Source organism: Numenius arquata, chromosome 4 (assembly GCF_964106895.1).
Source record: "Numenius arquata chromosome 4, bNumArq3.hap1.1, whole genome shotgun sequence".
Lineage (NCBI taxonomy): Eukaryota > Metazoa > Chordata > Aves > Charadriiformes > Scolopacidae > Numenius > Numenius arquata.
Genome location: NC_133579.1, coordinates 28757131 through 28772808, shown reverse-complemented (window position 1 = coordinate 28772808; position 15678 = coordinate 28757131). Strand labels below are relative to the sequence as shown.

Sequence of the window (15678 nt, the reverse complement as noted above, 5' to 3'; positions counted from 1 at the left end):
ACTTTTTGCTCAACCCTGACCTGAGTTTCTGTCTCAGATCAGGACAAAGAACCTCACCTCCAGAACTGATAGAGTATCACTTGCTACCTCGGCTGCTCTGTGTTTCTCAGTCTAGACACTGTTCAGATATATTGCTTCCTACTTCTATGGCTTTGCTGTACTTTAAAAGTAATGCACATGCTATAAAACATACCAACAACTACATCAGAGGTCATATTTGCCTTATTTGACTATACCAAAATGATGCTGCACTAGTTTATTTCAGTAACTAGTCAAGTTACTGCAAATTTACTACATGGCTTAATAACATCCCCTTTTGCTATGGTCTTTCAGGCTATCAAATACTAACTTTCTACTTGGGATCCATTCTAGCCTACTTTTTCTTCATACTAGCCACTTCTAAAGGTTTCCCATTTCCTTGAACTTGTTCATAAATCAAGCACTTTTCATTCCATCTTGTACAAATCTGAAGTGAGTGACCCTTAGAATAATTTCTAACTGCAGAAACCAAACTTGAAGCTTTGGTTCTCATGACAGAAAAGAGTACTCATTCAAGACTAATTACATGTCTATGTGAACAGAAAACACTACCAACAGAATTCAGTAACTATTTATTTATAACTTTAATATTAACCATCATTTAAGTATCTTTTGACATGAGGGGGTTCTTTTGAACAATGACAAGACCCCTTAGATTCAAATGCTTCCCATAATTAAAACCAGAGACTAAACTCCTTTGGATGTACTGGGCATCTTTTTTTTTAACATCCTTTTTAATGCAAACTCTTAAAATTATAATTATTTTTTTTTTTGTTATGTGTAGCAAAATACTGGTGCCTGGATAAGCATAATCATGACCTTACATAAAAATGGCATGTAGAACATGCCCATTTGCTGTATACCTACAGGCAAGTGATACTTGAGATGGGACTAATATGACTTAATTGTCAAACTGCATTGCCTAAAGCTGAACATAACAATTATAGTTCCAACCAATACTAATTTAAATGAACATTATACAGTGGTTTAGGTGAATTTAAAGTGTTGTCTCATCTCAGTCAAGAAAAGAATTCACATTTCAGTTAATCATTTGGAGAATACTGTTTGAAATTTATAAAGGACACATGTCAACCAAAACTCTCAAAACTTGACAAGTCATCACTCATCTAGAGAGTCAGAACTCCAATGTGCTAACAAGTGCATAGTTACTCTTGCTTCTCCTGCATGAAGAGGTTGAACCTTTAATCCAGGGAATAAATAAGTAAAAATCCCCATATTAACTAACAATCCACTGATCTAGGAAATTTATCTAAAATTAATTTTTTTAAAAAACAATAAAATCACACCTTAATCTTTATGTTTCACTACTGAGAATGGGAGAACTGAAGCTCTTGACATTCACACCAAAACAGTTGGTCGGTTTGTTTGTTTTACAAACAGTAACATGCTTTTCTTGCAGTTGATTGGATTATGACAGAACACAGCGGGGGTGACAGTGGTAATAGATTAAACAAAGTGTGTTAAAAAACCTAAGTAAATGGCAAAGATTGTTTTAGGCATAGGGATTATAGCAATTATTTCTGCTAATTTAATTTTAAATTTCAAAGGGCAGCTGGTTTGAAGCATTCTTAGCCAAAAAGATCTAAAGCAAAGCGTGAGCTTTCATCCCTTAATTTGCCTCAGTGACATTTTAGCTTTACGTTAAAAAAAAAAAAAAAAGACAAAAAAAGACTATTCATTAGTTCCCCAGTCTGATAAAGGTTCAATACTATACATTTTGGTTTATATTTCAAAAGGTGGCATAATAGGTCTCTGCTGAGAATCTTTTTTTTTTTTTTAAATGACAATTGAAACCTTTTATTAAACTCTGCTTATTTCTCTTTTCATCCAAGTATTGTCACAATGGCAAACTGAAGTTGCTTAGTTTAAGGGTAAACTTCCTTCCCAAATAAGGAACCCAGACTAGCCCCTTAGAGAGCTGAGACTGACTAATGCAAATCTTTTCCAACATCAAGATAAAGAGTGGATTTGTCAGTTTGTATGCTTATGAGTAAAAATGCATATACAGACTGTATTGAAAGCGAAAGTAAACTTCTATGCAAAAGGATGACTGATTAAATTGTTAGTCTTAACTCTCAGAACAATTTATCTCTAATTTACCAAAGATAATTGAAAAATTTGGGATTTTTACAGATACACAGCATACAAATTTAATTGTAGTCCAGACTATAACAGCCTGTCTCACTTTGTTTCAACTAATTATCTGCTGCTGTGTGTTTAGTAATACTATTAGTTATTATTATTAGCTAATTAAGGGACTAGAATAAGCCACGAACCATTCTAATAAGCACTACAAAAAGAAGATTACAACCCTTACTCAAAAAATACAGGGATTTGTCACAAGAACATGAATGTAGGCATGCAGAAAATCACCTGAAAACAAAAAAATAAACAGTGCAAACGGGTAATCTCTTTTTTTTAATTTATTTTATTTTTGAATTTTCATTTGCCATACAGAAGGTCAACACCTCCCCGTTTCCAACAAATTTCTAAGCTGACCTTTGATCCTGACTTTATATTGCTTTACTGAGTCAAATATATAGATAAATAAGGAACTGTAAGAAAAAATTATATCAATAGAGGTCAGCATGATTGGAAGCACTCAAAGCAAGTTTAAGTTGTCATCAGTCTCAAGAATTTCCTGGACTGTATAGGTACGATGTGCTGCAGATCAGAACACTGTTCAACCCAGTTTACTAGAAATTATTAAATTAATAATATTAAAGATGCAACAATGATGGTAATTGATAAATTGGAAAAGAAAATACTAAGTTAAATTATCTCAGTTTACAGTACAGTTTTCAACATAACTGCTAATGAATCATACCGACAATACATCAAAACTGACAGCAACAGTCAAAGCATTCTACATTTAGGTCAGGAACTATGCAAGATCACTTATCTTACAGATGAACATTGTTGACTTTTCAGATTAATAGTTAAGTGGTGATGGAAATAGGATGTTTGCTGTAACTGTAGATCTCTAAAAATAAATACATCTTAGATTACTAGAATACTAAATAGCGTGAAATCACAGTAGAATTTGTAATCATTACTTTCCTGTAGGCAAAAAAAAAAAAAAAAAGCACACCAACATACTTAATAAAAATTTGCAAATCTGATTGGACATAATGTTAAATTTTCAGGAAAATCAAGATTGCAAAGTTGCTTGATGAATTCCAGACTGCTATATCAACATTACTTAAAGTGCAGGTAATTTTTACTATGCAGCAGATTCCAAAATTTGCCATGTTCTGGTGCAATAAGGATTCTCCTTAAACAACAGCCTACACTAAAAGGGACAGATTAAACTAGTATTTAAGCTCATTTTTTCTTCTGAACTGAAAGTCCAACAGGATTCAAGAAATGCAGGAACTGACTTTGCTCAAGGAAATTTTGAAGTATTGTGCTGCTTAGGCTTCAGATAAATATGGTATAGAACATTGCCTCTAGACAGCTCTCTCTCAGAGTATGAACCTGAAATATACAGCTTTAGTTACTTGATCTAGATAAGTAATTACCTAAGATAACTTCCGTAGGTCAATGGTCTGGCGGCAAGTGCCTGTGGAAATAGTTCTACTACTTTCAGTACGGTTTACAAGACACCTCTTCTGTTTTATCTGAACCATACCTACAATAACATATTACCTTGGTAATTTGAAGTTACAAAGGTTCCTGAAGAACCTTCTGGCACAGTTTTCAAACACCTGTTACTACATAGTTTAAATCAGGAGCTGATCCAAAGTTTATTCTCATCAGCAGATTTCTCATTGACTTCAGGATATCACGCACGTTGTTGCTCAAAGAAATATACAGTACTCCACTGATGTAAACAAGGAGAGTTTTTGACTGTATCCAGACAAAACACTCATTAATTTTTGCTAAGATTGAATTCTTTGTTTGAAAGTGAAAATATAATGCTTCAGTGCAGAGGCACTTCAGTGCCAGAGAGTTCTCTTTAAGCATGAAGACCAAAGAGAAAAAATCCTGTTGCACATTAAACAGAAAAATGAAAGCAGGAAAAAAAAAAAAAAAAAAAAGAAAAAAAGAAAAGAAAAGACAAAAAAAAAGGCATGACTGGTTCTCTTCCTTTCCTACCTCCCATGAAAGTACAACTTCTTTGTTCCAGAAGCAATACAGCTCTCTTGTATATGCTTAGTTGAGTCAAAAAGAAAATTCTGTTTCAGCAGCCACAATGAAACAGTAAATCTATCCTGAAAGCTGTATATATATATAACCGTATCCTAGATGGCAGGCACGAAGCTACATTTGGGGGACCAAAGTCCCTCCCACTGTGAGAGAAGATCACGACCACTGGAGGAACATGAACATACAGAAGTCTATGGTACTTGAGTCCTGAGGCTCCCAGAGTGCTGAGAGAATTGGCTGATATAGTTTCCAAGCCACTCTCCATGATGTTTGAAAAGTCATGGCAATCAGGTGAAGCCCATGGTAACTGGAAAAAGAGAAACATTGCACCCATTTTTAAACAGGGTAGAAAGGAGGACCCTGTGAACTACCGACCTGTCAGCTTCACCTCTGTGTTTAGAAGACCATGGAACAGATCCTCCTAGAAGCTACACTAAGGCACAGGGAGGACAAGGACATGATTCAAGATAGCCTGCATGGCTTCACTAAGGACAAGTCCTGCCTGACCAACCTCATGGCCTTCTGTGACGGAGTGACTACACCAGAGGACAAGGGAAGAGCTACAGATGTCATCTATCTGGACTTCTGTAAAACCTTTGATGCAGTCCTTGCAACATCCTTCTCTCTGAATTGAAGAGGTATGGATTTGATGGGTGGACAGTTCAGTAAATAAAGAACTGTTTGAATGGCCATATCCAGAGGGTAGTGGTCAAAGGCTTAATGTCCAGATGGAGATTGGTGACAAGTGGTGTCCCTCAGTGGTCCATATGGTGACAAGTACTGTTTAATATCTTCATCAATGACATCAGTAGGATCGAGTGCACCTTCAGCAAGTTTGTGTTGTGGTTGACACACCTGAGGGATGGGATGCTATCCAGAGGAACATGGACAGGCTCGAGAAGTGGGCCCATGTGAGCCTCATGAGGTTCAACAATGACAAGTGCACGGTCCTGCACCAGGGTTGGGGCAAGCCTCGGTATCAATAACAGTTGGGGGATGAAGGGATTGAGAGCAGACCTGCCAAGAATGACTTGGAGGTACTGGTGGATGAAAAGCTGGACATGAGCCGACAATGTGCACTAGCAGCCCAGAAGGCCAATCATACCATGGGCTGCATCAAAAGAAGCGTGGCCAGGAGGTGGAGTGTGGCGAGTGCCCCTCTACTCCGCTCTGGCGAGACCTCACCTGGAGTACTGTGTCCAGCTCTGGAACCCTCAGCACAGGAAAGACATAGACCTGTTGGAGTGTGTCCAGAGAAGGGCCACAAAAATAATCAGTGGGCTGGAGCACCTTTCCTATGAGGACAGGCTGTGACAGTTGGTGGTGTTCAGCCAAGAGAAGGTGGAGAGAAGGCTCCAGGGGCTTATAAGAAAGTTGGGGACAGACTTTTTAGCAGGGCCTGTTGTGATGGAACAAAAAGTAATGTTTTTAAACTAAAAGAAGGTAGATTTAGACTAGATATAAGGAAGACGTTTTTTACAATGAGGATGGTGAAACACTGGAACAGGTTGCCCAGAGAAGTGGTAGATGCCCCATCCCTGGGAACATACAAGGTCAGGTTGGACTGGGCTCTGAGCAACCTGATCTAGCTGAAGATGTCCCTTCTTACTGCAGGGGGGTAGTTCTAGATAACCTTCAAAGGTCCCTTCCAACCCAAATTAATTTACGATTCTATGACTAATTCTAACACTAAAAGTTTAGGCACCTTCTTTATTTCATAGAACATGATCCTCTAAAAACAATAAACTTCATTGCAATTCCAAATGTTTTCCCTTCAAAGGCATGCAAAAAAATTACTTAATCCATTTACCATATAGTAAACACGAAACTCTAGATCACTACACAGTAATGGATTTCACAAACCTTCATGACTTGTGAGTCAACATAGGCAGTGATTCCTAACAGTCCTGCTGAGTCCATAATGGAAACTGTTCATAAGTATAAAGGTGTTAAATCCCAGATAAATAAAGTACCACCTATGCATTTCTTATTAACATTATGACAAGAGCTTGCAAGGTGACAGGATTATTTTCCATGGAAAAATAATTTAAAAGAAACCTGAGAGACAGGAATTTGTTGAGTTTTTTTTCCAAGGAAATAAAGCGCTTTTTTTTTTTTTTAAAGTAGGAACACTAAATATTTGTCATGTGTAGAAGAGAGCACTGTATTTTCCAAAACTAAAAAAGAGAATGATCTAAGGTTATTTTTCCAATCAAACCTCCCCCCTAATTAGATTTTTATTTTTTAAGTGACACATCAATAGCCTTATCTGGATAAAGACTGACAAAAACCAACTACATAATTAAGTACAAAATGCTTATATCTTTAATTCAATGTCTGCAACATGTCAGATATTAAATTCAATTTTATACATTCTACCAGGTGTCACATTTAATTCATTAGGGTGGTTTTTTTTTTTGTTGGGGTTTTTTGTTAGTTTGTTTTTTGTTCGTTTGTGTGTTGTTGTGGTTTTTTTAAAAAAGAAACTGCTTGCTTTAGCCCAGGCTGTTTTAATGTAATTAACAAGTAAGCCTACTAGCAGAAATATTTACTTAAGCAAGAAAATAAGTGTATACTAAAATATAATCTTGAAAGGTAAATTCAAAATATTTAAACATATTTAACAAAACTTTTTTGGGGGTGATTTTTTAAAAAACTATACACTGCAAAAAATTTGTTTCTGATATGGGACCATATGGTAAACTGATGACTCTAATAGATTATTAAGAAGTAATTTTGTCGTCATTTTGGATTTCTCAGCCTAAGCTATGAAGAACTGGTTTTGTTAAAAATGCAATGCTAACCTCTAGAACAAAGATTGCTTCATGTATATAAACACATATATATACAAGCGTGTGCGTATTCCTCCTCTGTCTTCAAAACATTTCCTCACCAGGTTATACTTTCTGCTGGTGGCAGGCCAACAGGCAAATCAAATCTTTACAAATAATGCAGCTTTGGCATGATATTCCTTTCGCAGAAAATCAATATGCACAGATATGTTTCAGTATGCACACGTTTCTTCTAAATATATTCCTCACAGAAATAAGGATGAGTTTTCCTCTTTCATTTATAACAGAATGCCCTTATATAAAAAAAAAAAAAATCCTCATCTTGGTCTATATTTCATTGCCAAACGTGTAATGAAGATCCAGGAAATACTGGCAAGTACAACTCAATACAGTTTAAATTTCTTGTTAGAAGCTAATATGGGGGGAGGCCGGGGGGGGGGGGGGGGCTGTCAATGAAACAGTAGATTTTTCTAGCATTTTCCAAATTACATCTTTAGGAAAACAGGCAATCAAATAGAAACTTCATGTTATGCACCATCATAAATTATACTTTATGTTTGGTGAGAAAAACATTCACATTGAGTACATAATTTCTAGAGGTAACACTAAAGAACTGGTACCTGATTTACGAAAACAGTGGAAAGAATAGTTAAGGCTCTACAAGAATTCTTGCTTAAGCAATGCTCCAGAATTCTTTCCTTATGCTCAAACTACTTGTAAACTATTGTAATTTAGGCAGGATGAAGAAACATGGTGTATATCTAAAGTAATGATTTAAGTACTTTTATCAAACCAGCAGCCAGCTGTGTAGTAACGTCATCATCCCATTTCACTCAAACTGAAAACCACACCAGTTTCTTAAACAAATGAAGTATTGAGCCCGGTAAGGAACATTCCAAATTCTAGATCTAGTCTAAAAACATTGAGATTTTACCACAGGAAAAAGTAACTGCACTGAGTTTCCACTCTACAAAATCATTTGAGTTCACAAAGAATTCAGACATTGTTTTCAGAAAATTCCCAAAAAGATGTTTTAAAAATCAGCCTTGAAGATTTAGATATCAAACTTTATAAAAAATGATTTAGCTCGTTGGAGCAAAATACTGGCTATTGGGTACTATATGAAATCATCACAAATTTAGGCCATAATTTTATTCCTATGATAGCTATGTATAGTATGCAATATTTCTGTCCACCTTAGGTGAGAATTAAACAAGATAATTCAAACTAGCTATATAGGCATTAAGGCTACTGTTTGATAATTATATTTTCTGAGACAGCCAAAAGGCATTTTTGGGGTGAAGCAAAGAATATGGGTCAGAATATATGGCTCTACTACATGTATTTAAATTTTCTGTAAGATTATCAGAGTATCACTATTTTTAGTTCATGTATATACTAAGTGAATGTAAATAGCAACTACACATAAGCAACTCTGCAGCATCTTCACACTGTAAGGTAATTTCAGAATAAAGTTTTCTGGAAAAGGTAGAAATAATTCTTTAACAAGAACTAGCTATTAACAACCTGAGTCTCCAAAAATGCTGTTCCATTTTAAACAGCATTTAAACATCTACAGTGAAAGTAGAAGACTTGATTTGTCCAGAAGCCTCACTAGCCTCAGTGGAGTTTCTTCCACCTGAGAAACAACAGGTAAGGTGTTGTTACAGTTCTCTTAAAGAAATTAATGCACTTAAGTAACAATACATAGATTGCCAAAAGATACGATGTAAAACTTATCTATAAACTGAGAGAAGAGAAAACATTTGTTCTAAAAATTGTTTAAAGATATTTCTTTGGCTCTAGTGCAAAATCAGCAGTGCTGGTGATTTACCCTCAACTCCATGCATTACTCTGCCTAAGATACAAAATGCCAATTTAGTCTGTGTTTCTTTTTAATCTAAGGATACTTCTTTTCATATTCGTGTTCCAATAGGCTTTATGTAACAACTAGTGTAAATTTTGCCTCACATCCCACAAACTGGGCTATGAATTTCCCTCATTAATTACCAACACACTAGACAATGTAGAGTAAGGGCACATTCTGTATTTCAGCTCACAGAAAATTATTTTAAACAACACAATAGTCACTGCCTATAGTAGCATTTGTAAGTCTACAGTGCACACCAGTGGAATGTAGCAGTATATGCATTTTTTCTGTTTTCAGTATAATGTGAAATTGTTTTGTAAATATTCCATATGATATAACTTTTAAACCATCAAAAAAGCATGCCCTTCAGAAATTATAAAGACATATAAAATGTTGAGGAAGACTTGTAAAGAGTGTAAACAAGAATGTTTTCTTGTGCATGTTATAAGACTAAATGAGCATTCTAAAATCTAAAACTTGAACAGTCTTGCTAACTATAATCCTGTGATTAAAAACATCAGGGCAACACATCAAGGATTTGCTGTTTTACAAAAAATCTAAAGACCTAACTAATCAGACTCAGATACACTTTTTGTGTCTTTCAAACTGTAAAGTTATTTAATTGATCTGTAAACTAGGCCGTATCTGAACAAAATTGTATAGCCCATTTCTGCAGATGACTATGGATATTCAACTAGCAACATCATTGATGCCAAAATTTTCATGTTCTCCAGAGAATTTAAAGATTTCTAGGTTTTCCTATGAAAGTTACTTTAAAAACAAATCTATCTAATGTCAACACCCTTTATTTTTTCAATGTTTTTACAGACCTTTCTGTGGATTCTCATGCAAACACAATAATAATGGAAGTGTGATTTTATAATGAACAATAGCTTTACCCTTTTTAAAAATAAGAAAATGTTTTATGGTTGTGAATAGGCTATTTTAATGTACACAAAAACGAAGGCATAGGAAATATTAGCTTATTTACTATTCCGCTAATATTACTGCAAGCTATTCTAGAAGCAGAACTGAAGCTTATTAACTGGACAGTACATACAGAATGGTTTTGACAGCTAAGAAATGTTGACACATAAATCTTAGTTTAAGATGTGATCTCATGGACTGAGTATTGCGTAACAAGCTCATAAATGCAGTAAAAACAGATGACACTTGACTGCTTGCAAATAAAGAAACAGTGCTGTCAAATATCAGTAAAAATTTGAACAATGAGCTTCTTAGTAAAATTAGAAGTTACCGTTGACACTATTTAGTGGGAGAGCAGACTTTTTATAATGGAAAAAGAAATTATCAATTTCCACACTAAGTGCAACTTCCTGCTGCAACTGTTAAAATGGTCTAATTTATGATCCCAACCAGGACAAGTTCAATGGCAGTGTCACTCAAAGGTATATATAATGCTTGTATTTACTACAAACACAAATTGCCACTTTATTACTTTTTTTTTTCGTTAACTTAATATACTGAAAACTTATTTACAGTTTCCAAATTGATGCAGACTGAAGCATTTTTTGAAAAGATGATTATCAAGATCACCTAGGCTTTCCATATTTAGTTTGTTAAAAGGTGAGTGAATGCTAATCTTTTAACAGAAAGTAATTAGTTACTAGAGCGCTAATACCCAAATCTTGGCAGCTGTGAAGCTTCTAGCATTACACAAAATCTCTCAAACTTCCAAAAGGTTAGCAGAGCTCACCACTGCTAAAAATGGTTTAATTTGCTGTGGCACTGTCACTTGCAAACCAAGCATTTTTTTCCACGGTCCCAGTGGGACCATGAGGTGATCTACCAATGGAAATAGCAGATTAACTTATACATTGACTGAAACCAAAGACCCTTAGTCGAAGACATGAAAATTATCCAAAGTAATGATTAATCTGTTATTAATCTAGAAATATCTTTGTGATTTAGTATTGCAAGTGTTTATAGAAAACAGATTCCAGACTTAGCCTAGTACACATCTGTGCTTTCCTTTATTTCACTTTCAAATTTTTCACCGTCAAAAACCTTGTACGGTGTTCCAGCATCCAGTTATCAGCAGTAATATATAGTAAGTGACATTCACACATGCATTACCAGAACACAAGATTTGCTTTTTTCAACAAATGAAGAATTTTCACTTACAAAAAAACCCACAAATGTAAGTAATATCATTTACATTAGTCAGATTCATCAAGACCAATGCTGTCCTGTAATTTAAAATAGATATATGTCTTATAAGTCTCTGAAGACAAACAGAATTCTCAAAATATCATGTTCTGTTCATAATTAAAGAAATTCAGCAAGTTCCCAAGAAAAATGCAGCAACACGTATACATGTGTATATGCTTGCACATATATAAAAATTGGTATCTATCAATCTCCAACCTCTTCCCAGGAATTTTTTACTTCTTGTTGTTCTGTTCCTGATGATGGTGCCACAAAATATAAAGACTATGTTTCTTAAGGAAATAATTAACTAAATCTAGAGTTCCTTTGTTGTACAGAAGTATGACATACTAAAATCCTATTTAATGAGCAAGCAGAAAATAAAGAATTAAAATCTGAAGGAACTCAAATATGACAGATGTTAATTTGTTGCTGTGGATGTTCATCTATGAAGGAAATTCCATTTACATATGTGCATCCTTGTAACTTGAACTTGGAATTTAATAGACTGCTTGCAATCTTTTCCAGAACATAAATAGAAAACATAATTAATTTTCCTGGATTATTCCAAATCTGAGATGTTAAATTTGTAGGAAATTTAAAATTCTATATCTGTATCTAGTTATATCGACACATATTTTCTAAGAGGTCCTCAACCCATTGTTCAGAAAGCTAAAACCTGAAAGCTGCAATGCAAATATTTCTTAATATTCTACTCATGAACTTGGATTGAAATGAACACTTCTTTCCTAACAACATTCCTACATAACCAGACAATTTTCTTAAACTGTTCCTTTGTAGGCTTATCTCCTTTTTAAAAGTATATTGCTTTCTGGCATCAGAACTCCACCAAGAGTTCCCTGCTAAGATAAATCAACCTCCTGATGCATCTATCTGTTCCCCTGAGTATTAGGACAGACCTTTGTTGCACTTGGAAGATGCTGTATAAATCTCAGGATGCCTCCACTGCCTCTGAGGATGCCACACTCCTCATTGCCAGGCTGTCACCCCCACCATGGCCGCTCGGTAGGCTGGGGGCAATGGTGTCACAGTGGCAGAACGTCCCTATACACTTCCTTTCCTCCATGGGTCCATTCTGCCTGAACATAAGCTCTGCAGGACCCCAACCATGGCTGTAATATCAGGGCCATTACCCTCACAGCACATCAGGATGGGGCACCAGGACCTGCCTCCCCATCCAGTCCTTTCCTGTGAGACTACAGAGCCACCCTAGTGCCTCCCTATGGCTCCCCAACACTAGTACCTCCATGGCAGCACATGGCATCTGAGCTGGGGCTAGGCTTCTCCATGCACCCTGGATATGTCCCTCTCCCCAAGATACATAAACCCTAGATATGATTTTACTCAGTTTCCACACAGGAAATCAGAAATATCAATTTTGTTTCTTACTGCACATGATAATGATGTACTGCTAACATACCTGTTTCAGGCTTTCCAGCTTGGTTTGTCTCAGTTCTTCATACTTCCATTTCCAAATAAATAATTCGTTTTCTATCTTTTCCATTTCTTTTTCCAGAAACATGTTCATTCTGAAAAAGTATTTCAAAAGTTGACAACAGACAAATTACTTTGAATTTTTTTCATAGTTATATTTTCATGAGTTATATTTTGCTGCCTTTGTCAACGATATATCTGTTCTTTTCTTAAAAAACTATATTATCATCATATAATGATTCCAAGAGATTTACCAAAAATAATAGCTAAAGAGAACAAAGAAATCCAGTAGCATAGAATTAAAATTTTAAATGAAATAAAATTTTGGGATAAACTGAAGAAAATTTGGAAACGGTCTTCAGTTAGTGATTCAGGTCACCTAATACATTATAAGATAGTGAAGATCCTCAGAGAAAAGGTACTGTTATTTGCGTAGAGGTAGAAGATTAAACACACAGATACGTGGGAATATATACAGCATGTAGACAGTACTGAAATCAAAGATGATCTACTTTAGATGTAAAAAAAATTAATAATTAAAATATGCATATCTCATGTTTCAAAAAGTAATTGTTCTTGATAAAAATGCTAGAACAATTTTAGGAAAAGGGATTATCTAGCTCAGAGATACTGTATTCTCATTAAGTGTTGAGCATAAAATCCATTACTACATTCAGGAAAAATACTTAGGATTCACAATTCACAAAGAACTAACGATGATTCCTTGGAGAAAGTTACTGTATTACTGAAACAATGAAGTTTGATATTTCATTTGCCCTTTTCTAACCAATTAAAATATTTTCAGCCATTCAGGAAATAATGAAAGAAATATGAGGCAGCAGAAGCACTACAGATGTTCTTGTCTTTGACACCAATTAAAAACTCATTTCTGTGTTAACAGGAAACACTACTAGCCAAATTTCAAAGATAAGAATGAACTTCTCATAATTTATAGTCCTACATTCATAATTTTATTTTATATTTGTGTAATGCGTATGCATCATTTTGCAATTTTGCAACAAAATAGAACTTGGCCTGGACCATTCTATGAATCTATGTTGGGAGATGAATATTTTAAATTATATAAGACCTATGAAAATGGAGGGATGAAGGGCTGTACAGCAGAAAAGATAAAAAATTGAAATAGTTGAAAATAAAATTCTAATACTGGCAATTAAAGAAATTATTTTATGCCAAAGTTTTTATTTTCTATTCTGAGTCTGATGAAACGTGTCAATCTTTTTACTAAAGACAGTATTGCCAGGCTGACTATAATTACATTCTAAGAATTTCTGGTTTAAAATTAGTCTGCCACAACAGCATTGTTAACTTTAAGGAGTTAAAGCAAAGGGTATTGATGAGATTTGTCTGAAGCGTGTCTATGCAGCATATTGCAGGCTTGTTTAGAGATACCAAGAGTTACCACTGACCGGTCTGGCTCAGGTCCTGGAGGAAATGTTAGATTGCTTCATTAATGTAGCTATTTGAGTGAAGTATCTTCTTATTCTCTCTTCTTTTACAACTAAACCTAATGCTCTTGAACCAGGGATCTCCTTTCTCTGCATAGATATAGCACATAGCACAGCTTATTTTAGTAAATGCCTATGGCTCCCGTAACATTATAGTAACAAAATAAATGCCGTCACTCAGAAAGCAAAGTTGAGCAAGACAACCTCTGTCTTTTTTAAGGAACCTAAGATATGCATTTCAACTGAATAGGTTTTTTTCTAAAGCAAAGGGATGTGTCAGTGGAATGGTATCATAACTTCATTGGGAAACTGAAAAAAATACTGAGTGACACTTAATACAGTAGAAATTGAAAGCGTGAAAGATGACAGTTTAATACTTTGAATAACAGTCTCCTGACTGTACTGAATGCATTGAAAGTCCCTACGAATGGTCTAATCTGAAAAGTAAAAGAAGAATGCAGTGCTTACTCAGAAGATAGCATTTTTATTTTGTGTTACAGTGTCTCTTAAGTGAGATCAGGTCCCTCTGATGCTACCAAATGAAACAGATAATCCTGACTACATAAAGTTTACTATTTAAATAAAGAAAATAAGGAGTAGAAGAAAGAATAATGCAGAGATCAGTGAAGAAGCTTACTACTTAAACAAAAGGTCAAGATAAGAGCATTTTTAATGGCTCTTATAACCACCTATTTTAACTTCTTATCTAATTAAATCACAGAATTACACAGAATGGTTAAGGTTGGAAGGGACCACAGGTAGTTGTCTGGTCCAACCCCTCTGCTTGAGCAGGGTCACCTAGACCTGATAGCTCAGGACTGTGTCCAGATGGCTTTTGAATATCACCAAGGATGCAGACTCAGTAACCTCTCTGGGCAACCTGTGCCAGTGTTTGGTCACCCTCACAGAAAAAAATGTGTTTCTTGATGCTCAGACGGAGCCCCCTGTGTCTGTTGTCTCTGCCCATTCAGCCCTAAGCAGTTCCTCTTTGATATTATCAACTACCAGTGTAGTTGGTGGGCTTTTGGTTTTAGACCAAAGAAACACTTTTACATTTGCAATAAGTGGAACAAATACAGACCTTGAAACCAGAAGACAGTTAGATGAGAACACTGATCCAAAAGATGACTAAAGATAGCTATTTTAGGCAAATGATTCTTTCAAGTGCTGAACAACTCATAAGGTCTTTAATTTCTATTGACGTCAATGGGACCTCAAATGCATATTTGATGTAAGCAGTAGTGCCTAGTAGAGGATTTTGGTGTGTGATTTTGTAAACCCAACCCTGAAGTTCTTTGAAAGTCAAAACATAAACTTTGAGCTCTCCTTTTTTTTTAGAGATCCTTTAGGTTTATATTTTACAAAGGCAGATCCATGGCTTAAGGGTATATTGGTATTACTGAAGATAGCTCTAAACAGAACGCAAGAAGCATTATTCCTCTCTGGGTGAAGAAGCAAAACAGCGTATGGAGAGATGAGTAAGGTAACTAGGGCAAGTCCAAACACTGGATCTACATAAACTAACTTAATTCTGGAAAGAATGTGGCCACAATTCTTTACTGCATGTAAACCAGAAAACTGCTGAGAAGTCCTGTGCTGAATGAGTAAGATCATCCTGACTGCCAAGGTAACCTTTGGCCTAGGGGTTCAAGCTGTCTGTGATCCAAGCTTGCTTTTGATGCAGCACAGCTGTGCATCCTTGGCTCAATTTTAC

At 35.4% G+C, this 15678-nt stretch overlaps 1 protein-coding gene across 1 annotated transcript in view; it reads right to left on the bottom strand.

The window, feature by feature from the left end:
* The window catches only part of CCDC102B (coiled-coil domain containing 102B), a 168620-nt gene that overhangs the window by 132800 nt on the left and 20142 nt on the right, over positions 1 to 15678 (bottom strand). The window contains exon 6 of the mRNA XM_074146474.1: positions 12482 to 12590. Within this exon, the coding sequence (XP_074002575.1) occupies positions 12482 to 12590 (109 nt within the window). The remainder of the gene's footprint in view (positions 1 to 12481; positions 12591 to 15678) is intronic.